The sequence below is a fragment of the Hirundo rustica genome, chromosome 5 (genome assembly GCF_015227805.2).
Source record: "Hirundo rustica isolate bHirRus1 chromosome 5, bHirRus1.pri.v3, whole genome shotgun sequence".
Taxonomy (NCBI): Eukaryota; Metazoa; Chordata; class Aves; order Passeriformes; family Hirundinidae; genus Hirundo; species Hirundo rustica.
Genome location: NC_053454.1, coordinates 19795732 through 19822453, shown reverse-complemented (window position 1 = coordinate 19822453; position 26722 = coordinate 19795732). Strand labels below are relative to the sequence as shown.

Sequence of the window (26722 nt, the reverse complement as noted above, 5' to 3'; positions counted from 1 at the left end):
CAAAAAAATCCTCAGCATCAGAACTGAAGTGTTTTAAAGAGCCAATAATCATTGCTTAGTAAAGCAAGTAAAAAAGAAACCAAGACAAGATGATGGTCAAGAAATATAAACATATAAAAGTGTTTAAAACAGCTGTTCTTCAAAGAGTGGTTGGTAACATGCGATTCATGATTAAAAGTTTCACTGAAATAAAACTTCTTATATACCCCTATTTTTCACTGTGAGACAGAGAGGTGGAGAAGAATATATTATAAAAATATATCTGCAACTGAATGATAAAACAAACAATTATTTACAATTAAAATTTATTATGAGATTTATTATTAAGTATGTAACTCTCCAAGCTGTTAAGTGATTCCCCTTAGGCACTGAGCTTTCATTTTCTTTGGCTGTCTTTGCTGGAAATCCCAATATCCAGGCTCCTCACACGCAATGCATAGCACCTGGAGGTTTCAAATTTTAAATCCGTGATCTAGAAAAACACTTATTTAAACTCATCTCCATTCAGTAAAACACTTCTCCACAGCTTTAACTTTTGGCAAGTGATTAAGACCTGTGGAATACTAAGTGTTTTAAACATTTGCAGAGCTTTACTGGAAAGAAAAGAATTGATAAGTGAGAGGCTAAAAGAGTATTTCAGAGTAATACCATGCTAAGTAAGACAAGGATAAGAGTTAAACTTGTTAAAGATCTCCTGAAAAAGTAGTGACTGTGAAATGTCAGGAGGCTATTGAATACAATTCCAAATCATTGGAATGAAAACAACTTATTTTCCCTGAGGTACACCAGTCAATCATGTAAGTAGAGACTTTATTTCCTGACTGCTGTATTGTAGATATAGGAAAGTATCAGTTACCAATTCTAATTACACTAATGGGAAATTAGCATCACTCTCATCTCCAGCAGGTATGTTCTGCTGTGTCTACTTATTTGTTCTAAAATTTTATACGCTGTCTCATGTCTCCTTAGAACAAAGGGAACTGACAATGAGTAAATAAAGGCAGTCTCAGAGATTTCAAGTAGTGTCCCTACCACAGTCACACCATTATGCTATTGGTTCTGTTCCACACGTACAGCAGAACTATGAAACAATCTGATACACACTCCATCAGAACCCTTTATCTGCACCTGCTTCACATTTCTCTCCTTGGTGACAGAATTGTGCTGAACAAGAGCTCCATGTGGCTTGGGTGTTTAAAATCCTCAGTTGTTTTGCTTGCTAAACTGAGAAATACTGCATTCTCAATGTCTGAGAAGTGAAAAGTGTACATATGCAAGTAAGTCTTAATGTCCTCACTACTATGTAAAATGAACAAAAGTATACAAATGTCACTCAGCAACAAGCTGGCAAGTGCACATAGGAAAGTAGTAACAGAGGGTTTGTGGATGATAGAGTCTCCCATAAAGTCTGTTGTTAACACTACCTTTCTTGTTTTCTTGGACAATTTCCAATTTATATGCATGCTTTACAAGTGTGAAAATACTCTCTATGTATTTAAAAATAAATAGATAAGGCATTATAATACTGGCTATAAACTACATGAATAAGTGAACATTCATAACAGGGTAAATATTTAACACAAGAGAACTGTCAACACTGAGAAACTGGTTTGTAGCAAACAGCATGTAATGGAACAATTCAAGTTGCACTTCTTCGTAGAAGTGCAATAAAGCCATTATCTTCTATTAAGTTTTCTCATATATTTTATATCAAAAGAAATCCTTGGAAAATATTAACTAATTCAAAATATATTTCTGTATTATAATCTTAAATAAATTGGGGGGGGGGTTATCAAGCAAAACAGTAATTTGTAATGTGTATTCTTTTACCATTCTCACACTTAGAATGCAAATCATTCTGCTACACTGAAATTAAATGACACTTTAACAGAATATAATCCATATGTTTAGATGAATTGTGGCATCAAGAAAGAAGTGGAATCTGATTAGCATATATTCTACTGCTACTTTTATTCCAGTGTTTGCTAAAATGGCATAATCTACCTTGCTTAATAAGCCTTAGGAGATGGAAGATAAAGAACTTAGTAATGTGTATGTCATACACACTATTCTCAAGCTGAAATTGTGATGTACTATCTAGGAGAGCGTTAATGAAATGTATCACACAGAAACTGCAGTGTCAAACGTTCTACCAGTCTGTATCACATGCAAAACCACATATACGAAAGCACAGGTGGATAGTACAATCACATTCTTTTGGTGACCTGAAAGACTGGAGGGGGTGGCTCACAATTTGTCATATGCTACTGTATTTTAAGTATTTCTGTGCAGAATGCAAATAATGGCAACACTTGTAAAACTTCAGTTTCAGTAAGCTAGCAAACATTTCAAAGTATAAAAAACTGTCATCATATTTTCATGTTAATAAGTGGAAAAGGAAGCATTTTTGTCAAACTAGTCAGAATTTCCCTCTTCCAGACTTGGATATGTAGTTACATGAATCAGCATCATTTGCCTCTGGTTTCTTATGTAACATGCGTTGTAGTTGAGAAAACAGGATATTACAGATACGTACTATCACCCAAAAAGTATACCCCCCAAAGAGAGGGACCCTGTGTTAAAGGTATATATGTCTTATAAAATAAACGGAAGCCTTCACTGAAGAGGCTTGATTCCCCTCTATGCTATCCCTGTCTTATTTCAAGGACTGCAAAGACTGTCGCTAAGATCACCAGTTTTAGGCTATCGGAGTGTCACTGAACTGAGACCCGCCAACACAGTCGAGACCAGAGCCAGCCACTCGTGGCACCCCGAAGGCACATTTCGCTCCGAGAGGTCTCACGGCAGTCACACTACAAACACAGCTACGCGGCAGCTGGGCGAGCAAATTAGGGCCTCTCAGCGTGAATGAAATTTCATGAAATAGGCAAGAGGGGCATTCAAAAAAAAAAAAAAACAAAAACAAAACAAAAAACCACACAAACAAACAAACAAACAAAAAAAACCAATGAAAACATTACATACTGAAGTGCCATTCTAAACTCACTAACGCTTATGTGTATTCAGAGCAACCGCTGCAATGACTGCAAATCTCTGTGGTGTAAATTAGAGCGCAGATAGGCTGTGTAGATTATTTAAGCATTTTAGTCCTAATGAAAGACCCGGTAATTACAGCCATTAACGCTTCAGCGCGGCGGCTGCAAATCCACTCTCACCCACTGCTTTAGGAACGCTGCAGGCAGGCAGCGACCCCCTTTCCCCGAAACAACTGGCTGCCGAGCCGAAACTTCCCTCCTCAGCCGGAGCTGACACGTTCCTAAGGCCGGGAAAGCATCGCCGCGGGGGAAGCGCCGGGACAGGCTGATGGAGGCGGGGCCCGGGGCGGGAGGGGATGGCGGCTCCGCCTGGTAGGGGGTCCTGATCTCCCCTCGACCCCCCCCAAAACCGCCGGGTTTGGCTGATAGAGACAACTCAGGCTGCCTTACAGTTCGCTGTCGGGACTGGCGACAGAACCCCGGCCTCCGCGGCCGCCTGCCGCTGCGCCTGCGGCCGGGCAACGCCGTCCGGCTGCAGGGACGGGCTGGTTGGCTGCCGGATCTGATAAGCGGAGGGAACGATAAAAAAATACAGTAATAGCAGTAAAGATGTCTACTGTCCTTCCTTCGTGCCGCGTGTTGGTCTGTGCACCTGACTGCCTGGAGGGAGGGGGGCGGGGGCACCAGAGTGAACGGGTCACTGAACCTGACGGGGTGTATGCCTGTGCCAGTGTGGAGGCGGGGGGACGAGCATGCCGGCTCCCTCACCGCTCTGTGTGTGTGTGTGTGTGTGTCTGTGTGCGTGTTGGGGCCCGCGGGGTGCAGCGCTCTTACCTGCTTGCTGTACTTGCTGCTGGCCTGGCAGCTGTACTCGGAGCAATGGTCCGAGCCGATGGAGATGTTGTCACCAGCACCCACGAAGGTGTTGGCTGGGGGCAGGTCCTGCACAGCCTGGTGCTTTTTGCCAGCAGTGGGAGACTGTGGGTGCAGCTGGACGGTGGGCAGAGGTGAGCTTGACTTGTAGTGCCTGGCCAGGTCGGGGCTGCCTGGGCCACCATTGACCGAGCGATATCGGCCTATGCCAGGGCTATCCGAGAGCTTCTCGTTGACACTGTCGTAGCGCTGCCCGTTGGGCTTGGAAGCCTCAACAGTGACAATGCTGCTGTAGAGGGGCTGTTTGCCCTTCTTGCCTTTCTTGTCCTTCTTGGGCTTCTTGGCCTTGTCATGCTGCTGGGGGGTGAAGAAATCCTCATGGTCTTTCTTGCCAGCCTCGTAGCCATGCTTGCCCTTGGATCGGCAGTAGCGGGCCATGACCACCACCAGGATAAGAAGGATGACGGTCATGATGCCAGCCACCACACCAATGACTATGCTAAGCCGCTGCTTGCTCAGCTCATAGCTGGGATCACCAGCAATATCCTGGGCCAGTGGGGTGTGAAGGCTGCGGGCCACCTGGCTCTCCACCACAGTGGCGTTGGACAGACTCTCATTGACAAAGACATGGAGCAGGGCAGTGGTGGACTGGGGTGGCTGCCCACTGTCATTCACCTGCACAATCAGCCGGTGCAGGCCATAGTGCTTGGGGGCCAACTTGCCCACCAGTGACACCACACCACTGGCTGGGTCTATTTCAAAGAGTTTGAAGGGGTTGCCCCCAACAATGCTGTAGTTGAGGTCAGCGTTGAGCCCAGTGTCAGCATCAGTGGCAACTACTGTGGCCACCACAGTGCGCATGTTGCTGGAGGGTGGCAGCACGGTGTAGGAGCTGTTGCTGGGGAAGGTGACAGTGGGTGCATTGTCATTCTCATCCATCACAAAGAGAGACACGGTGGCTGTGGCAGAGCGTGGTGGCTCACCCCCGTCCACTGCCTTCACCTTAAAGGTATAGCTGGTCTGCTGCTCACGGTCAAAAGAGACAGTGGAGAAAATTGTTCCAGTGTCATTCTCGATGGAGAAGATGCCAGCTGCCTGGTCATGGTCTCCGGGCTGGATGGAGAGGCTGAGCTCGGCATTGCGGCCCTTGTCAAAGTCCATCACAGTCACCATGCCCACAGGGCTGTTGGGCTGCAGGTTTTCTTTCACATAGAAGGTGAACACATCCTGCATGAAGCGCGGCTCATTGTCATTGCGGTCCGACACTCGCACCACCACTGTGGTGGAGCCCTGCAGCGATGGCACCCCCCTTGTCCCGTGCCGTCACCTGAAATTCATAGGTGTCACGTTGCTCACGGTCCAGCACTGCCTGCACCGACACATCCCCAGAGTCAGGGTCAATGCTGAAGATGCTACCTGGTGCCTCTGAGGAGAGGGGTGAGGCCTCCAAGGAATACGTGATCTCAGCATTCTTACCACTGTCCGCATCTGTGGCAACCACTGTGGCCACCCTCTCACCAGGCAAGTTGTTCTCTGGAAAGGAGACCTCCAGCACGGCCTGACTGAACATGGGAGGGTTGTCATTAGTGTCCCCGACCCGCACGAGCAGGGAGTTGTTGCTGGACAAGCTGGGGCTGCCTGAGTCCACGGCCACAATCACCACGTTGTAGTCACGGACAGCTTCATAATCCAGAGGGGCCGAGGTGTGGAGGAAATACTTGCGCTTATTCTGTGGCTCCCCTTCACCCTCACTGGCCGGTTTGAGCTGGAAGGGCACATCGCCCACCACGGTGCAGGTCACCACACCATTTTCACCTTGGTCTCGATCTGACACCTGCACCAAGGCAATGGGGGTGTCCACCAGCACATCCTCGGCCACGCTTGCCACCCCGTCCCGGAGAGGGATGCGCCCGATTTTCCGGATGTCGATGGTGGGGACGTTGTCATTTTCATCCCGGATGTTCAGCACGACGGTGGCCTTGTCCGTCTTGGGGGGCTGTCCCCGGTCGCGGGCCATGACGGTGAAGCGGAGTTGGTTCACCTCCTCCCTGTCAATGCGATGTAAGACGCTGAGCCAGCCCGAGGTCTCGTCCAGCCGCAGTAGACGCCTGACGGACTCAGTGGCCGCCCCGAAGACGTATTCGATCTGCCCATTCACTCCCACGTCCAGGTCGGTGGCTCGAAGCTGCAGGATCGGGGTCCCAGGGCTGCTGTTCTCCGCCAGGTCCGCCTCATAGACGCTCTTCTCGAAGCGGGGGCTGTTGTCGTTCACGTCGGTGATCAGCACCCTCAGGATGGCCTGAGAGGACCGTGCCGGGTCGCCGCCGTCCCGCACGCGGAGGCTGAGCTCGTAGGAGTCCCTCTGCTCCCGGTCCAGCGCCCCCTTGACAATCAGCTGCGGCTGCTTCTCCCCGTCCAGGGTGTCGGCCACCTGCAGCTCGAAGACGCTGCTGCGGGCCGCCGCCTCCGCCTCCTGCCGCCGCTTGCTGCCGCCGGGGAAGGGGGCGCTCTCGGGGGCCGCCGCGGCCGAGCCGCCCCCGCCGCCGCGCCGGCCGCCGTCCCCGCCGGGCTCCTGCAGCAGCTCGTAGCGCTCGATGCCGTTGCGGCCGAAGTCCCTGTCGGTGGCGGTGGGGAGCAGGTAGAGGGTCCCCACGGGCCGGTTCTCCTCCACGGTGAGCGTGAGGACGGGAGAAGGGAAGGTGGGGGTGTTGTCGTTGATGTCCAGAATGATGACCCGGCCCTCGAAGAGGTCCACCCAGCTCTGCGAGGGGCCGATGACCGACACCTCGAAGTCCAAGAAGCACTCGTTCTCGTCGAATATCATCTGGCACTGCGGCAGCTTTTCGCGGTCGATGCGCCGCTCTGTGGTGCTCAGCTCCCCGGTCATGTTATCGATCTTGAGATAGTCGGAGCCCGACTCCAGGCTGAATGTCACCTCTCCGGAGCCCGTCACGATCCCCAGGTCGGAAGCCACGTTGCCGATGCGGATGTCGGCGGGTCCCTCCTCGGCCAGCCGGTACTTGAGGAGCTGCTTAGCCGCTGCCAGGCTGACCCAGAGCGGCGGAGGCAAGAGGAGCAAGAAACAGCAGCAGCAGCAATGCACAAAGCGAAGGAGGGTCCGCATCTTCCTCATCTTCCTCGTACCGAAACCCCCCGCCCTCCTTTCACTCCCAGCTGCCCCCCAGTAAACTCCCCTGATAAGCCAACAGAGCGGCTGAGAGTCCAGGTGATCAATTATAAAATCCTTCTATTTCTGAAAACTTATTGTCTCATGACTGGTGTAATTGGTGGTCAAAACCCTGCCGCTGGCTCCTCTGCTGCTCTCCCTGCCTTCCAGTTGCGATATACTCACTGTTCACGGGACAGTGTATTTTGCTTTTTAAAGATTCATCTCAGTAGATAGGATGGGATTTTCCTCCTCCTCCCCCTCTCCTCCTCCTCCTCTCTGATTTTACTGTAATCACTTTGCAAGGTTTGCAATAAAAGCAGGAGCAATACTGTACGATTCGAAGCCCCCCCAGGTCGTCGTCTTCAACACTAGAGTTAACTACAATTCACACTCTCTCTCTCTTTTCTCTCTCTCTCTCTCTCTCTCTCTCTCTCCCCCAGCCGTTTACGACCAAGGCATTAGCTTTATTCTTCCCCCTCTCTGCACACACAGAGGAAAAAAAAAAATGTGATTCGCTTTATTCAAAGGGCTTGGGTCCGCGAAAACTCCAAATCCTCTTAGTAATGGGCAGTTCTTTAAAAAAAAAAAAAAAAAAAAAAAATCCCAATAATGTCGGTAGCTGCACAGCTGATAGGAGAAGAACCCCGAGTATTACAGTGCAGTCCACAGAATATCCCCTTTGGCTGGCAGAAAAGCACCCAAATCCATCTTCACAGATCCCCTAAAATGTTCAGCTCTTTCTCCGGAGAGGATTTTTTTTTTTTTTTAACAACTCTGCGCAAGGTCATTAGTCACAAAGCAACGATACAGAAACTGCAGAAGCCGTTTGCCCAGAATTTGCAAGGCTGGAGATAAGAACATAGACACACAACAGTCCCAAGTTTGTTTTTGCATCCGCAGTTTGTGTGTGTGCCTTACCTGCATTTGCACTGCATGTGTTATAGCAATCTGGATCTGCAGCACTGAGAGCGATTCACAAATGAGATTGCAGTCTCTCTCTCTCTCTCTCTCTCTCTCTCTCTCTCTCTCTCTCTCCTCTTCCTTCCCGTCCCAATGCAGGTAACCAGATCTGAACTTGATCCTTTCAGTTCAAAGGTTAGCAACAAAACTATGTGTCCAAAGGCGATTATTGGTCTCTCGTAATTATACCCGGAGCGGAACAAGATGTAACTGGATCCCCCATGTGAATTAACACAGATTCTGAATTACATCCATATAAAGCGGAATGGCAAAAGGGAGGGGAAAAGAGCCGCGACGCGATTAAAAAAAAAAAAAAAAATCACCAGAGTTCTATTTGCAAATAAAATTGTATCAGTCAGTTGTTTCCTGTGATCTGCACCGCCACAGTGGGTGAAATCTGCAAATGTGTATTCCCTCCTGTGTCTTTCAGAGAAGCGTGGATCAGGCGCTTTCACGGCAGAGCGGCTTGTGCTTTAAAATGTTGAATGGCAATTGAGAAGCTTCCCACTCGTAAGGAAAAAAAAAAAAAAAAAAAAAAAAAAAAGAAAAAAAAAAAAAAAAGCAAGGAAAAAACCAAAAAGGCGGTAAACCGGCAAGTTTGCCCAAAGTGGAGGGAGCTGCTGAAGCCTCTCTCGGTAGCTCTTCCCTGACGCTGCAGCAGCAGAGCTGCCTGCGCTACATACACACAGAAAGAGAGAGGGAGAGAGAGAAAGAGGGAGAGCAGAGAGAGAGCGAGAGAGCGAGAGAGAGAGGGAGGGCGGGAGGGAGGGAGGGAGGGAGGGAGGGAGGAGGAGGAGGAGGGAGGACGAGTCAAGCGCTGCACTCCAGAAAGCTCAGTCTTACCCTCTGTCTCTGCTGCTAGTGCTGCAAGTGGGATAGCTGCTCATCACAAAACACCAGTTCAGTCCTCAAAAACGATCCTCATTTCACGCCCGATTTTTGTTTCGGTTGCGTTCTCAAACCCGTGATCTATAGTGGTTTTCTCCTACCCTTTCCCTCCCCACGTCCGCTATAGACTGTGAATCGAGCAACGATTTTTAAAGCAAATGTTTGTTCGGCTTTCTTTTCTTCTATTCTGCCTTTTGCGGAATCAAGCTGGTAAGGAAACTCGTTTCCCAGATTCCCACCTTCCCCTGTTGTGTCGGTGCTTTTGTGAAATTGCTGCAGTCACTGTAACTGCATAAAACTCCAGGGAGGAAGGGGGACTGCCTTAGATTTCAGACTTTCGTCCTGTCTCCCAGTACTGTTTCAGCTTCTCGGTCTTTGTGATCGTGTTCTTCCTATTACTATGCTTTGAATGTATCTTTTCAGCACGTTTGTGAGTATCATAGGAGGGAAAAAAAAAAAAAAAAATAAATCCCTCCGAGAAGATGTTCGGGAAAGGAACGAGAGGGTTAGTAGAATAAAAACATGTAAGAAGTAACAGATTTATTTCCGAACAGAGACTTGCTGCTTCGATGATTGCTAAAATGTAGCGTCACCTACCTGGGTAAGTGAGAAATAAACTTTAATGGTAAAGCTCTCCGGCTCAACTTTGCTTATTCTGACGTCCCTAGTTCGCGTCTCCTTTTGACTTTGAGCCATTTAATCGCATATGGCTTTTGTGTGCTCCCGCCCTACCCTTAGTGATGCCTGGCTCCTTACCTGTCCTCTCTCGGAGCCCGTGGGGAAAAGAGCGAGACTCCGGGGGCAGACAAGCGTGGGGCAGCCACTGGGGAGAGGACGAGGCTGTGCGGGTGTGTGTGTGTGCGGCGGTGTGCGTGTGCACGTGTGTGTGCGGGTGCATGTGTGTGCTCGTGTGTGTGCGTGCGCGCAGCGGGGGGAAGGCAGGGATCCAGCTGCTCTTTCTGCTCTGTGAACACATGTGGGAAAGCAAGTTGTTGCGCGTTCTCTATGCGTATGTGTGCGCATTCCTCGTTATAGATGGCTCTTTTGAATAAAAACGCATGCAGGCGAGTGTAGTGAAATGTCTCTTTCATCGCGATGATGTATTTCAGCGAAAAGCGGCCGGATATGTTGAGGTGGTTCAAAGCAACGGTCACAGCGTGCCTTTGTCATTTGGGGCGGTGAGTGATTGTAGGAGGGAGGGAAGGTTGCCACCTCTTTCCTTGAGGAGTCCAGAGACACAGAGGGGCAGAGCCGCGCCGCATGAAGTCGGCGCTAGGGAGGAGGGGCTGCTCCCTTCTCCGGGGGCCTGCAGGGCTGCTCCTCCGGCGCCTCCTCCGGCCCTGGCACCGGCCCCGGCCGCTCTCCTCGCCAGAACACGAAAACCCTCCCCCGCCGGTGCTGGAGACACTCAGCTTTCTATCTGCAGCATCAGCGAGAAAGCCCAACTCGGCGCAGGCTCAGTGCTCACCGCCGCAGTCCCGGACGGAGGAGGGGGGTTCGGCAGCGCAGCATCTTCGCAGCGGGTTAAGTAGGATTAGTACCAAATCCCTATTATATTTGCCAAGCAACTTGAATTTATCAAAATTCCTCCTCGCCGTTCTGGAGCTCCGTGAGGAGGAAATTTTGCTCACAGTGTAAGATCCACACATGCCGGTACGTAGGAATACCAGCATACTGCATTGCACTGGCTCCCTACACTGGGAATCCAACTGCGAACAGCAGCTCCCGCTGTTCCTGTCCCTTTGTGTTTTTTAAACGCAGCCAGGAAACTTAATGTATTCGCCAGGGAAGGGGCGGGATGAGAGCGTTTTTAACCTCCCCGCCATAAACTTTAATCGGATTCCGGGCTATTGCACGGCATGGACGCTCGCCTCTTGCCTGCGTCTCCTTCCCCGTTGTTTCTACTACGGTCTGCTTGTGAGTGCCTCTTTCAAGCGGATGAGTGATTTCTTTCTCTTGCCGTGTGCAATTGCTCCCCCTTCCCTTCCTACCCTCGCTGGCCTCTTACACACACTATGCCTTTCACACGCGGTCTGAGCCCCCTAGTCCGTCGTCCCCCGTCCGTGTCGTCCCCCGTCCCCCCCCCCCCGCCCTCCCCCCCTTTCTTTCTTTTTTTGCAGTGTCTTCACATGCAATCTCTCTCTGAATGTGCAATGTCTTTCCTGCTCGGGAGTGCTGCGTCCTTCACAGTGGATTGGTTCCTCTTTCGGAGCAGAGGTAACGGCCCCCCCTTTTCTATCATTCTCCCTTCCTCCCTCCCCTCCTCCCCCAGGGCAGGCGGCCGGCGTGGGAAATGGATCCGACGTGCGCTGCATGGTGGATGGCCGCGCTCTTCCCGGTCCACGTGTCCCGGCTGCCGGGGGGAGGACGGGACTGTGCTGGCCGTGTGTCCCCCGCGCCCCTCCCGCATCCCACTCGTTCGAGCTGGGAGAGAGTAGAATTATCGCCGCACCCTCCTCCGCCTCCCCGGCACCGCAGACTCCCGGTCCCGCGGCCCGAGCACCCACAGATGCCTGGGTGTCGGTAGGAGCAAGCCCGGCTGTTTCGTGCGGGGGAGGTTTGACCCTCTCGGGCAAATCTGTTGCGCAGTGTAACTCCCCCCCGCCCGCTGCCCCCCCTCTCGATGCACACAGACGCCCAGACGCGCTCAGACACGACACGGCATTTGTCCTCCTGATCTGGTGAGATCAAGTGGGAAGAGGGATCACAAATGTAATCGTCTGTAATAAATAAAATAGTCCGAGATGTTGGTGATATACAGAGGGGAAATAGGAGCTTGTGTCCTTAAAGGGAACATCTGATAAGGCCACCGAAGTGGCATCTTGCGTGTGGGAAGGAATCCGTCTTGCTGACAATCGCAACCTGCTGTACGTGGGGAAAGCCTAAAGCAGCCTGGGAGCTTCCCCGGTCCTCTGCATCCCCCAAGCTCCCGATGCTCTGCACTGGGGCTTTGTTGTCGTTGTTGTAGTTGTTGATTGGAAAGACAGGGGTCATCGTTAAAATATGCAGATATAATTAATGGCTGGTTTATCGTCATGTGTTGGCTGAGCCCGGCTTCTACCGCCAGCAGCCGAACTCGAGTCCGTAGTTGGCGCTTTCAGCCCACGACAATTTGGTTTTCACAGTTTAGGAATGTCAGTGGCTCTCACTGGAAAATTACTTCTGGGATCTGCAGTGGGAATCAGTCTCTGGTTAAAGAGAGACAGGTTATTTACATATCCATACCACACTGTACATTAACAAATGCATACTGCATATTACTATTTGCACTCACAAACGAAAAAGAAGTTTCAGAAGGGAAAAAAAACACATATTGCCTTGAAAGTAACATATTCATAGTAATACGTGGAAACGATTAGGTACAGTAAACATGACAGAAAATACGAAAGCAGGGTAAAAACAAGGACAGAACCCCCACACGAAGCATTTAAAGCTATTTGACGGAAAGGCGAAACTAACTCAAGAACTCCACCAAGGGACAAGCAGCTGAAATGACACCACAGCAGCTCGGAGCCCACGGTGACCTTTAATCTCTCCGAAGTGTCTTGCTGATCTGGTGCAATTCTGTTGTGACCTCTTCGCTCCCTTCCCTACCACAAGTGTCCTCTGGCCGCATCGGAGCTCCCCGAGTTCCTCGCAGCGAATATGCTGGAGGCCGGCTGAGTTGCAGGGAGCGCTGACACTTGGCCAGGGTCTTTCACAGCTTTGCAAATATGCCTGCTGTGTGGTAGCATGTAATAGGCAGCAGTGATTAAATTATTCATTGCGGCAACAGCCTTTCTGATGGACGTTTAAACGTAAGAGTTTAAATAAGAAAACCACAGATTTACTTTTAAGCAGATAAAACCCACATCTGTGCTTATTTAACTGAATGCTAGCTAAGCATGAAACCAGTTACTTTGTTTAAATCCTCTCTCTTTTACTCTCTTTGAGAATTTTGAGCTAGATTATGCACCATAAAAATTACTGACAGAGCAGAATTAATCTGTGTTGGATAACAGTGGTTAAATCTCGCATGATTATAATTGTTCATTCTTAAACTCATATCTGAAGTCTGTTCAAAGTGAAAGGTTCTTGCAGATGCATGATTCCATCAGCATTTCTGAGTTCTCACATTTATAGAGTGATGAAAATTAATGTTTAGCCAAAGAGATAATGATTCAGTTTACTAAGATTTTTGAAGTACGTATATATTCCTTACAAATCACAATTATTGAGATCTTTCATTCTCTCTCTTTCTCCTTTCTTTCTTTCTTTCTTTCTCTTTCTTTCTTTCTTTCTTTCTTTCTTTCTTTCTTTCTTTCTTTCTTTCTTGAAGGCCTTTTACAGACTTTTTTTTTTTCCCCCCCAAATGTTGACAAAAAAAAAATCTAACCCACTCATAATCATGCAGAAATGACAGACAGAATATGCTTAAAATCAGAAGGAAAATTAATGAAAGGTCTTTAAAAATTCCTATGAATTTTTATGAGGCGAGGCATATTTTTGTTAAACTTGTTTCATATGCAACTGCTAACTTTTCTGGATTTGCAGGGATATAAATGAGTGCTGCATCCAACCCCACTATTTTATAGAATAATTTTTAAATTAAACTGTTGTTCATGTTCTCTTAATGCAAAATAAACTATAGAAAAAATTAGGATTAGCTTTCATGAATTCCTACAAAAATAGAACAAAATTATGAGTCATTAGTACATACTCTACAAAAAGAGATACAATGAGACATCCAGGAGAGATAATTAAAGCTGGACTTAATTTAAATGAAATGTATGAGAACCAGGTAGCACTGCCAAAGAAAGAAAAATATGTTCATTGTCACTGAAAATATTAAATGTGTACAGTTGATATGTATATACGCTAGCAAAGAACAGCATAGTCACTTTGGGAAATAATTTAGGGATTTTTTAAAAAATGCAATGTTTCCAAGGTGGATATCAACAGTGAGCACACTGAAGGTCTCACAGCACTTTGTAAATTATCCCAATGAGATAAAAAGAAGTGCAATGACCTGTTCAGTCACCCAGGAAAACCAGTAAAAAAATTTACTCTTTCCAGATTAGGTTCATTAGACGACAGTTTTGCATTGCTTTATGTTATTTTAATATATTCTGGATTCACATCGCGATTTGTCTTTAAGTATGTGGTAATAATTTCTGCTTTATTTGGTGGATTGCTGGAAAGTCAAAGAATTCTTTCTGAATCCTTTAAAACAGGTTTGTATTCCAGAGAACTACACACCAAGAAAATCTTGTGTCATTAAATTTGATGGATCGCAGTAAAATATACTAAACTGTTATAGATATATTGAAATACAATGCTTTTAAGCTTGTCCTCTCACTTCTGTCATATATCCTTTATATACCAAACTGAGTACACGGACTTTGTTAAATCATTTTGCCTCAATGTACTCTTGAAGACTTCTTGACTTAATGTGATTTATCAGTTCTGTGCTCTACATTTTTTACAGTTTTTGTTTTGTTTTGTTTTTAGGATGTTACAGATAATTTTTTCTGTGAACTCAAGTTTTCTTTCATTTTTAAATGAAAATCACGAGAGCATAAAATATTTTGTCTAATATTCTTAGTGCATCCTGTGCAGCTTTAATTTATTTTTAATATAATTCAGGAGAGCATAAAAGACCTGGCATGTCTTCATTATTGCACTGTGTCAGGTGCCTGTTGAGCAGAAGATAAAATACTCAAGCAAGATGGCAACTGAGAAGTTCTGAAGAAGAACCTCTGATATTATAATTCAAGCACTGTTATGGATAACTGAATGCTGTGCAGCTCGATTCCTTTCTGTAAGTCAATGCCAATATATTTTATTGACTATATCTAAAATGAAATTTATAAGTCTACACATGTACTCACTTAGTTGGGAGCTTTAATATTTCTGTCTGCTTTATCAAAACAATTGCTGCTCTCTGGCAGAAAAAAAAAAAAAGTAATAGTTGCTTAGAACAAGCAGGGTATAGAAGACATTCGTTCTATGTTAGCGAAATATACATGGTGGCAAAGAAAGAAATATAGAATGGGATCAAGCTGTTGATTACTTATTGGACAGGCTATCTGGCTTTTTTCTGCAATGTTTAAAACTTCTTTACTAGGTATTTTATAACGTTAGGCTTGTCATTTCTTTTCATGAAAAGTGCATCATTAGAATCCTTAGAGGTTATGTTGCTATAAACCCTATTCAGCTGTACAGTGGGGAAGCAGAAAAAGTTTTCCCTTAATTCATTGTTTGATCCTATCAGAGAGGAAAAGGGAAGGGCTTTTCACCTGCTACCATCAACTGTTAATGATGAGCAAGAGAAAGTATGAAGAAGTGGAGTCCTCTGTGCCTTTCCCTGAACTACATTACAACATAAACTTATATATTCATGCATATACTGTACAGGTCTAGTGGACACCTTTGTTATTTGACCAAAATGGCAGTGAGAAGCTGAAGAAGGCCTTGGTTCTATCACCCTAAACCAGGATCCTTTTAGAACCAATAGGAGTAGCCAAATATGTATTCAGGCTGTTAAGCACTGGAACACACCTGATCAGCTTTGCTTCTAAAATATTTTGCACTGCTACCTGAACTCTCCAAAATAAGAATGAAGGGGTTGTAGCCACCCTTCCTGTGAGGAAGATTACATAGCCTGACATTGAAATCATCTGTCCTCCTGATGTCTCATTTGCACTTTTTTGCCATGCAGAGACAGCCATATTTTTATATCTGCTTTAGCTGTTTTGCAAAGTTTCTTGGTGATCATCCTCTGCATTATTGCATTTTTAGTGTCCTTTATAAGGGTAATAAATACTGTAGAGAGTGGGTTTTTATGACCTACAATATATCTAGAGGAAGAGAGGTACTGATAAGTTTCTACATTTTTCATCTTCTGATAGAAACCTGACATACCTTCTAGTTCATTCATTTTGTGAGATGATTAAAAAGTTGCTCTTCAACAAACTAAACCTCATCCAGGGCTCAGCAGGAAATAACTGCAATCTAAGCACATTAAAGAACAGACAGGGCAAGCCAAAGTATACCTCTTTCTTTCCCTCTTAAGATCATGGGGGAAAGAGAAAAGCACTCTAATATTGTGATAAAACTGCAGCCTGCAGCAGCTGGCTACGGGTAAGGATATAGAATCTAATCCAAAGCATACAGAAGTCAATGGAAGCACTTCGACTAAATAAGCTTTGCATTAGGCACCTAGTGAGTGAATGATATTTAAAGCATTCATGTAGATCTTAAGCAGATGAGTGAAAAAATAAAATTATGTGCATTTGAATTAAAATAAATGCCATTAAAACGCTTGATGCAAATGTTATTTTGCTGACCCCAGAGATCATCTTTCTGACTCAGAATAAACTGGCATTCTTGGGCACTGAGTTCTGTCCTCCATTAGTGCAAGAACTCATGTTGCATGAAAAACATATCTTTAAAATATGTGTTTGTGTGTATATGTAAAATTTTTATATTGATACTAATCTTAAAGTTCAATACCTTATAAACATCTGCAGGCTCTTTTTACCCATTCATGTGTTTACAGAGCAAATTTCTCTCAGTGTTGGGGTTTTCTCTGCAAAATAATACAATATTTTTCAATTTCCTTTCATGGTCTAAGTTCTGCATTCCTGATATTGAGCTGATGAGCTTCCCCTTCAACTCCCTCCACTCCATTTTTAATGATGTTTTCAGTGAATCCTTGTATAATATGGAGGACAAAAATGGTTTATGATTTTCATCAGGAAGATGTACTCTACTTCATGTGGTAGTGTTTAATATATTTTTCTTTAACCCAGAAATATTCTGTATTAGCATTTTTCATAGTTACATGGTGTTTTGATGACTAGTAGTCCTTCTTTAGTAGATTGGTTGCATCTTTCTTTTTCTCTGTGGGAGAATGGATTGTAAGAGAATAGAGATGGTGCTTGCTCTTGATGGGTTGCAGCTGTACTAATTATTAAAGAGTGGAAACAGCCTTGCCCTTAACAGCTCATATCTATATCCAGTAAGGAGGGGAGTTGTAAAAGAGGGGTTAGCTGGAGCTTGCTGGTTGTGCTGTGAGGAGGAAGGGTCAAGTGGTTGTGTGAGGAGTTAGCCAGTCAGGTAGAGGGGAGAAAGGAGGTGTCAGTGTTGTGAGGAGCTGCCCGTGGGAACTCAGAGAGAAGGTAGGAAGGTTTTACTGTAAGGTGATGAATTACCAGTGCCAATTAGTTTGAAACCACTGTCTAGTGGTGCCAAGCACTGAAGTTAACATTTCTCTGCTATTTTCAGGTGATAAACTCACAGTTTATAGCTTAAAATATAGTTATATTGCTCTTTGTACTATTAAATGTAATCTCAATTCTATTATAGAAGTTACCAAGTCATCTGAGTCTTCTTTTTTTGTTTTTATAATTTTGATGATTTTCAGACTTGCTTTACCAGCAAATTTCAGCAGCGTGCTCTGAGGTTTTATGATCTAGTTTTTAACTTAAATATCAGAACACTCTATGACAAGATACCCCATTAAAAAACCCTTAGAAGCTTCTATTTAATCATGCAAGCACCTAACACAACGTGTTGTCCTCTCCTGATTAGTCAATTCTTTATCTTCTCTGTCTTAAGTAATTATTTTCAAAAAAACTGTTCTGAAGTCCAGATATGTGAGATTTCTTGCCTTGAATAGAACATAAATAATTAGAGATATTGATACATGGTAGTATCTTCTCTTGAGTATATTTGGGTAGATTTTATTAGGTTTACTTTGTACTTCTATTCTCTGTACTTCTTTTATCGAGAGTAGTGTGGCTAGCAGACCAGGGAACTGATTATCCCCCTGTACTTGTCACTGGTGAGCACACACCTTTAGTAATGTATGTAGTTCTGGGATCCTCAGAGCAAGAAAGACGTTGAAGGGCTGGAGTATTTCCAGAGAAGGCCAGTGGAGCTGGGGAAGGGTCTAGGGGGAAAGTCTATAAGGAGTGGCTGAGATACTGAACAAGACTGGGGTTGTTTAACCTGCAGAAAAGGAGGCTCAGGGGGGACGAACGGAGGTTTTAGTTAGGTGGTGTTCAGTCCCTTCTCCCAGGCAGCCAGCAACAGGACAAGAGGGCATAGTCAGACTGTGTCAGTAGAGGTTCAGGCTGGACATCAGAAAGGGTTGTTAAACATTGGAATGGACTGCCCAGGAACATGGTGGAGTCACCATTCATGGAGGTGTTCAAGAAATGGCTGTGACATTTAGAGGCATGGTCTAGTTGACAAGGTGATGGTCAGTCAAAGGTTGGGCTTGATGATCTCCGTGGTCTTTTCTAACCTAAATGATTCTGTGATTCTGTTCAATTACTCATTTTTAGTTTCAGAATTTATTTTGAAACTTTACGTTCCATTAAAAAAATTTTACTGAGACATCTATTTCCCTATTTCCCTTCTTCTCTTTACCTCTTGAAACTGATAATCCTTACTAAAAATTCTTGTTCTAGATTCTTTAGATATATGCATTAATTTCTTCAGAATTCTGCGATGAAGGTTATCTGTACTATTGGCTTAGAATAATTTGTAGTCTTTTGATTAATTTAATTTCAGATGTAATAACTCTTCTTTTGTGACTGCTTTCACTGATCATTTTGTTCATTTGAACACCACAGATCTTGTTGGGATCTGAAACAATGTACCCAAATTATTTGGGAATCTCTAAGTAAATAATTATAATTTTACATATTTTTATGTTTACTGCACATTCTGCAAAAGTGGAACCAATGCTTTCTTACCAATTTTTGAATAAGATCTAAAGGTGATTTGCATTTATCAAATCACTTGACGCCTGATTAAATAGTACAAGGTATAACACTGTGAACATATTTGCCTATTTTTCCACTGCATGTTTTTTTGCCTGTCTATGCATAACCTATGTATCATCTACATTATCTTCTGAAAATTCGTAATTTTGAATGTTTGAATGCTTTATATTAGAAGGACAATGAAAGTGAAGGTAAGTAGATAATTCTAGAACAAAGGTAGCTATACTTGACCAGAAAGAACTTTGCAGTTTCAAGGAGTTGAATAATACACAGATAGATTAAGAAAAAAAAAAAAGCCACTGAAAACATGGATTTGGCACTTACAAGAACAGGGTCATGCAGAATGTCAATAGTCAATCCAAATGACAAGCGGTACTACTAGTTGCCAGGTGTTATAAAACTGAGTATATGGAAAGTGTATGTTTATAAATATAAAGTCCTTGATGAACACATTCCATGAAGAATCTTGTACCAAATACTTTAGAGAAGTCTAGACTGATAGATCAGAATGAGAAAATTAGAAGTAGAATAATAAGGAGTTGAGGATGGGAAGTGTTTAGGTTTGTTTTAAATTTTGTCAACTAATTCAATAAAAAATTTATAGCGGAGAAATGCGAAAAAACAGATTTCAGGAACATGATGGAGTTCCGATTTTAATACATCAACATAGCTACTTCTGATGGTTTTAGTACTTTATTTATGAACTTTTGTTTTTCTTTTAAAATCTTTTTAGCATTTTTGTACTAACTGTCTTTTTTTTTTTTTTTTTAAGGGGGACTGCATGGCTCATAATGAAACTTAAGGAGTATATCCTTAATTTATTGCCATTTCAAAAAGTTTACGGACACAAAGTATTGACAAGAACTTCTTTAGTTTTCATCTTGTGTCATTCTTGGAAGAAGTTACTAACTTGGTTTATTCCTCTGAAAGTTATAAGTAAGAATGATAGCTATTATGACTTCATGACACTTCAAATAATAAATCCCTTTTTGTGGTTGCTTATTACTTTGCTGAGTTTTGGACTCTAACTTCTTTACAAGTCTAAAGTTATATTTAAATTTTTGAAAAATGTCAGACTGATTCAATGATATCTGATAATGAAGGTAGATTTACCCATGATGAAATTTATAGGCAATCTTATTTAAATATTTTCAGTATTTTTATATATTTCACTATGAACTTCAGCTTTTAAGAAGTTAACTTTCAGGAGCTTTTTGTCTGAATGTAAAAATCTATCCAAATTTGTTGAAATTGCAATACACTAAAATACATTTACATAAGAGTGGTAAGGAACTGACACTTCTAGAGAATAAGTTCCTCAAATATTTTATTCACATTTTATGCAGTCCAACATGGAGTTAACTAATATTCTAATGACAATTTCATCTCTTTGTCCAGAAACTACAATACTCTGGTATTATGTGACCTCTCTTCTGGGACATAACTGCTAGCAGACAGCTTCCATGTTTGAACACAGAGGGATGAAAGGTAGATCTGAATAAAGAGAAAAAGATTAAGAAATACTACTGACTGTTGCAGTGTGAAATTTGTGTTTTGTGCACTGTTAATTTGTTGAATGGTTCCTCCTATGTACCCCTGTTTTTCTCCCCTCCAGCATTTATGTGTCAATCCCCTACTCCTCCTCCTCTGGGGTCTCCCTGTCATCTCAGGGCCTTCCCCTGGAGCTAGAAAGTTCTTCCAATGGTGTCGAGTGATAGGTCAGTACCAGAGGAGGTCCCTCCCCATTATCTATGTTTGGTTTATAGAAATGTCATTCACCAGTGTGACTCCTCACTAGTGATCCCTGACTTGCTGACTCCCTGTCTCCTCCCCTTGTTCCACCCCCAATTAAAAGCTGCTGTCAAGCAGCCTGGGGGGGGTCTCTGCCTGGAGGTGATGTGGTCCTGCGCTGGGGTTCCGATAAAATCTCGTGACCCGCTCAGCAGAGTCCACCTTTCTATCTCTGCCTTTGTTGCATTGCACCACCTGTGCCTACCGCCAAGGTGGCATGGGAGCCAAGGCCCCACAGGATCGGATTAGCTGGTGCTGCCAGCTGTCCGTACCTTTCCACACCGCGGTGTCTGAGCTAGCCAGGGTGAGCGTGAGGAAGGCCACAGATTAGGCACTGTGACAATTGACTGTTCCAGGTATCAGTGATGTCAAAAAATAGCTGTGAAATTTGCTATAAAATAATCCCTTTCATTCTCTCTCTAAACAATGATAACATTGTATATATTTAGTTCAAATTGCAAAGGTTTTTGCTAATGACCAACCACATAAATATCAACAAGAAAATGTATGACTGAACTTTCGTTAGTTTATTTCTGTTTTGGCTGGAAAATGACCCAGTAAAAAAAAGTAAAAACTCAAGAACATTATTAATATTGCCCAATATGAATACTGTAGTCAATCTAGCCCTCAGAAGTCAGAAAATAATCAGAATAGTACTTTCAAAATACCACTAATTCAGCGATTACAATTAATTACATGTTCATATACTCTTTCAGCGCTGAATTTCAATTTGGAATAAAAGAAGAAAGTGTAAATGAAAACAAAATAATTTAGTACATTAATACCTATTTTTATTTAATAACACAGAAGAAATATATTAGGTTGGACTTACTAAGAAACTTTTTCTTCATGTTCAGTATTTGTCTCATGGTCTTGTTGCTCATTGTTAGAATAGCAACCTGCATACCGAATTATAAATTGGAATTTTACATGGTGTATATCACTGCATTGTGTAAAAAATTTTAAAACTTCATTTAATTTGAGGAAAGTTGTATTATACTGTGGGCTGTCATGATTTGAGTATTAAGAATAGGAAGGTACTACAGAGACTAAGGTAGAAAATATCCAAAGATTTACTATATCTGAGTCTTTCAGATCTATATTTTTGAGGAGTGTTTAGAATTGCATACGTTCACATATTGAAACCAAATTTTCACTGACATAAGGTGTGTCTGGAAATTTTCACTCTTTGGCAAAACAGTCTCATGATTTCAGGTAAGACTTCAGATATGGTGAAATTGCAATCAAAATGTTTTGTTCTGTGATATCATGGGGGAATTCTATGCTGGAAGTGAATGTCAGTCTCCAGCTTTAAAACAAAGCATTCTAACACTATGAAACCTTGGATTTTGCCTTGATTTAACATCGGAGAAGGTCAGTTCTGTACAAGGCAACAAGTAGGGATTTTGAGGAGAAAAACATGGCTCTAATGGAAGACCGTGTCAAACTTCACAAGTATGGGTACTTGTACAGGTACTATGATTACATCTATAGCTTCATTTCATAATTTTCTAGTTATGAATAGTAGACTCAATTTTTTGACCCTAAAAATGTCCTTTTAATATAATTTTGTGGCATATAGTAATTTCTATTGCAGACAGAGGACAGCACAGAACCCTCTCTCTACCAAACAAAATGTACTTAGGTATGCAACACGTTTGAGAAGGAACTGGAGTGTAGGGGAGAACTCTTGAATAAGCATAAGTGGGAGATGCACAGATGGTAGAAGTTCCCAAATGTTCTATGATTCTCTCTGGGCATCTTTTGCTATATAAGTGTGATAACATTTGTTAGAAGGCATGATTAAGGTTTTGTAGGCTTCACAGATGGAATGTAATTTAGTGGAAAGATTTGAAAGAAAGAAGATTCAGACATGAAATGTATTCTATGAAAGGAAGGGGGTCGGGTCCAGGGAGGCAACGTAGATACAATGACTAAATACTGTTCTTTAAGCTTTTCTATGAAAGAAAAGACAGGAATAAGTTCCCTTCACCCAGGGATTTATCTCTGCTCTTCTCAAATGAATATAAAACATATTAGCAGTTCAGAAAATGAATTTCAAGTCATATATTCAATTAAATAGTGTGTTAGGTTACAGCAAAACTTCTGCCGTTTCAAGTTGCAGCAAGCCTCATATCCACTAAGCTGTATATGTCTGGTAAGAAAGAAAGCACCGTGATAAATAGGTCAGTAAACTTCAGAATGGAAATAAGCTTCTGTTTCTCTTGACTTCCACTTGAGGGAAATGGAAGAAAGTTACACCAAAAAAATTAATTTACCTGGATCCTATTTCAGAGATTCCTGTATAACATATCTACATATGCTTGCATCTGTATATTTTAATATATTTATGGTCACCTGATTATAGCTAGAAAATATTTGACAAATAACTGCTGCTGTAAAATTTCATAAAATGCAAGAGTTTTCAATAGTACATGAGAGTTATTTATCAACAATACACAGAACATGGCCAGTTTTCTCAGATTCATCAATAGAAAGACTTGGAGTAAAGAATTTATGTTGATTTTTTTCCCCCCTTTTATATGTACTTCAAAAGCAGAAATAGCTTTTAGAAAATAGTTTTGGTTTTAGTGAAAAAGGATTAGATGCAAACTAAATGAGTGTAGAAGAATGCAAACATCATTACTCATCCCCATTCACGCTGGAAATTTAAGGTCTGAGATGGAGAACAGCCCATGTAGTAGTGCTTTCTCACTATGTGTGTGCTCTCAATAAAACCATCCAAGGCTCCTGTCACTTGGACTTTCAAAATAAGAGAAACAGAAAGAACTCTGAGCCAAAGTGAGGACTAATCAATCACGAAATATTATTTTAAAAATCTTATTTTGCTCTCCATAAGTGGAAAAGACTTCTGAATATTCAGCTTGTGCCTTATAATTACAACAAGAATATTTCTGTTAGTGATTCTTCATTAAGTCTGTCTGTAAGCTGGGCAGAGACAAAAATATTCCTATCTTGTAGCTGATTTTTTGAACTTCAGATATAATTTTGAAGAAAAAAACCATATCTTTCTAAAACAGAGGGCATAATTCTGTTTTAAAGAAGAATGTCAGAGAGCCAAATTCTCATATGCACAAGTATATTGTGGTCAAAATCTCACTTGCTGGTAACCTGTTCTTGATAAGGTGTTTAGTTTTGTTGGCTCGCTTTCTTCAGGGTTTTGTTTCCCAGATCTCTCTCCCCTTCATAAAAATATTTATGTGCCAATTTAAGGCATTCTATAGTCAATCAGTTGCAAATGTAAGCTTGTATTATGGGATTTTCCTCTACTTTAGTGTGGTTAATGACTATGTTCCCATGACTTTTAAAAGTACTGGTGCCTCAGCACATTTTCAAAATGATGCCATTTGAAGACATTTCCATTTATAATGCAGCTTAAATCTCATTTCCCTCAATATGTGCCCTCACTTAGTCTATTTTAAGGCTTCTCTGGAAAAAAATTATATCTCAGCTGCTGCTTCTGCTCTTAATGCCTTCCTTGTCTCAGTAAGAGTAGAAACCAACTGATGCCTCATTCTGATACTTGTACAGAGACAATATGCAGACACTGCACTATCCTCCATTCCTGGATGAAGAGCTCTGTCCTACCATTTCATATTATCTACACACACAGCTGCTGCTTTGTGTGTCTGCTGAAGCTTCATACCTCTCTGTAGTCTCTGTGACTTCACAGTTACCCTGTAGGAACTTAGAGTAAGACTGGTAAAGACTCCCCTAATTACAAGATACTGCAGATCCTAATCGGGGAAAAAAGTGCGTCACCTGAAATACTAGCACAGACACAGTCCTGGAAGAGTGGAAAAAGGAAAAATAGAAGGGGTTATATAGAAGGGGAGAAAAGAGGTGGAAGTTGTACTATTTGATTGTGTCCTTAACTTGCTGAGTCAGCAGGAGCCAAGAGCTCGGCAGGGGCACACTTAGACTTCACATTTCTCCATAGAAACCCCATCTGGCCAACTAAATTGCCAGCAATTGAGAAGTCATGCAGGAAGCTGTATCCAGCTATTCTCATTCAGTGTGAAGGTTACTGTGTTGTGAAGGCAGTGGTAGAGGAAATAAGGGAAAATTTTGCAAGACTATGCCTCTCACATATAATTATGGAAAGCATCAAATTTGGGCTGTTCACTGCTGTAGTTAGACAAATAAAGAATTAGACATTGCAAAGAAATGTAGTTTCTATTATAGAAAGACCCATCATCAGGAAAATTTTTGAAGAAAAATCATGCTGGAGAAAAACAATGAAGGAAATTCAATAACCATATTTTACTATGATATTTGTGTTTGAATTTCAAAATCAAAAGCTTTTTGCTTGTATCTTTCTATCAGAATATCTGAAAGAAATTTCATGGATCCCTACTTGGCCTTTGCAAGGACATCTGAATTCAACCTCCATTTAAAAGGCCTAGAAAAACTAAATGCCTTCTTTGGGCTTGTAAAATTGTATTGTCCCTTCAGATGCAATGAGAATAATGAGGTATAAGCCAGAGACAAATATACCATTACATAAAGTAATCCTGTAAGTTATATGGGTAAAGCTCCAGAAGAATGTATCAGCCATTGGTTTATGTGCTGTAAAACAGCAATTGCACTTTAGGCCTGCAGTTCAGTGTTTCCCAAAGAGCAGGGTTGCTCTCGCTAGAGAGATGTGCCAGTATCAAAGGTAAAGCACAGAGCAGAGTACAGTCCAATGAATGTATTAACTAAGGCTCTGTGCCCAATTGGCATTGCTAGCAGTGGCAAACTGGAGGAAAGAAGAGGGTCAAGTACAGCAGTGTGAAAAAAAAAGAGAAATGGGGGAGAAAAAGACAACACACTGTTCCAGGAAATCTTGGTACTAGTGATTTGTCTCTCTGCTCACACTGAAATAGGTTAAATGAGTCAACATCCCTTGCCATATAAGTAGTTTTTCTGATACTAGTTGTAGCTTGGTGTTGGCACAATGCATTATCCGGGAGAGCTGAGTTACACTTAGGTGACTGGGTTTCTTGATGGTGTGTTATTGATCAAATCTTCACATGGTTTAAGCAGTTTACAAGGGCATTGGTATTCAGCCTGCAGTACAGAATGAGTGATCATTCCGATTCAAAATTATCAGTCCTCTGTACTTTATGTGAAGTATTTGAATTTCAGGAAGAGAATTTAAATTTTAATTTCAGATTATTTTTTTCTTTCACTGATTAAACCTTGGTTTCTATAAGACCTGCAAAGCTTTGACAACTGGGCATAAAAAGTTTCCCAGGAGCAAATTACCTAGTTGTTTATAAGAGCACTTTCCACCCCATGAGTTTTCTAAATTGTTGGTTCCCAGCCAGTAAGTCTGGAGATATGTCACATCACCAGTGAAGCAGAGAGCAGAGCAGAAACTAATACGTTTCCCTCAAGAATATCACAATATACTTCATTCTATTAATGAGTAGTTGAAGCTAGCTACCAACGTTTTCTACTGTCATACATCTATTAAACTGCTGCTTGGGGTGTTTCTATTAGCCTCAGTTAATCTTAAAAATTTTTAAAGGTTTACATTTTTTTTTCCAGAAAGGTTAAAGAAATGGACTAAACCTTTCCTAGAAATGTAAAAGTACCAATGAATGTTAAGTCAAGTTACAAGGCTGTACTGAAGAAAGTGTTACGGAAGCTGACTTGCTGTTAAAACTAAGAAGAAAAAGGAGATTTATTAGGCTTCTTCTAGAAATTGTGCTGTCTTATAAATAAAATTTTAATACAGAAAGTGTTTCTGTAATTATCTGCAAAAATCATGTCTTTTGGATCTTTATAAAAATACCTTCTCCCCTATGTCTGCAGTAGTCATCTTACTATATTCCTGTCCGGAATTGGCAACTAATATAAATGTGGTTTTTGTGCTTTGCAAAAAATATCTATGAAACAACATTCTTAATCCACTGGAATCACGGTCCTTTAAGTATTGAATCTGAATATATATGGCTGCTTTATCTTTTTGTGATGTAGTAATTATGAGATGTTATGCATGTTTGAAATAGTATTTCAGTCTAGTGCACCTTCAGGTTACCTTCTGAAGTCTTCAGGACATGTCATAACGGGTTTTAACAGCCATAATTAGGTTTTCTGCTGGTTTAACACAGTGCTTTTTTATTTCAAAGATGGGTTCCTACAATCACATCTGTATCATTTCCTCACAAATTTTTTGGTGGCAAGATGGGATCAATCACTTGACCTTTGAGCCCCAATCAGAATACGAAACCTTTTCTTTCTTTTCATGCCATTGGGAG

At 42.6% G+C, this 26722-nt stretch overlaps 1 protein-coding gene and 1 long non-coding RNA gene across 2 annotated transcripts in view; one reads left to right on the top strand and one right to left on the bottom strand.

The window, feature by feature from the left end:
* PCDH7 (protocadherin 7) overlaps positions 1-8498 on the bottom strand; it is a 271439-nt gene extending 262941 nt beyond the window's left edge. The window contains 2 exon segments of the mRNA XM_058420630.1: positions 3831-5177; positions 5179-8498. Of these exon segments, the coding sequence (XP_058276613.1) occupies positions 3831-5177; positions 5179-7002 (3171 nt within the window). The 5' untranslated portion in view covers positions 7003-8498.
* Positions 8499-10983: 2485 nt separating this feature from the next.
* Positions 10984-20176, top strand: LOC120752897 (uncharacterized). The gene is made up of 4 exons (XR_005700872.2): positions 10984-11103; positions 14512-14686; positions 19435-19598; positions 20061-20176. It is a non-coding gene; the product is annotated as an uncharacterized LOC120752897 (long non-coding RNA).
* Positions 20177-26722: the final 6546 nt, after the last annotated feature.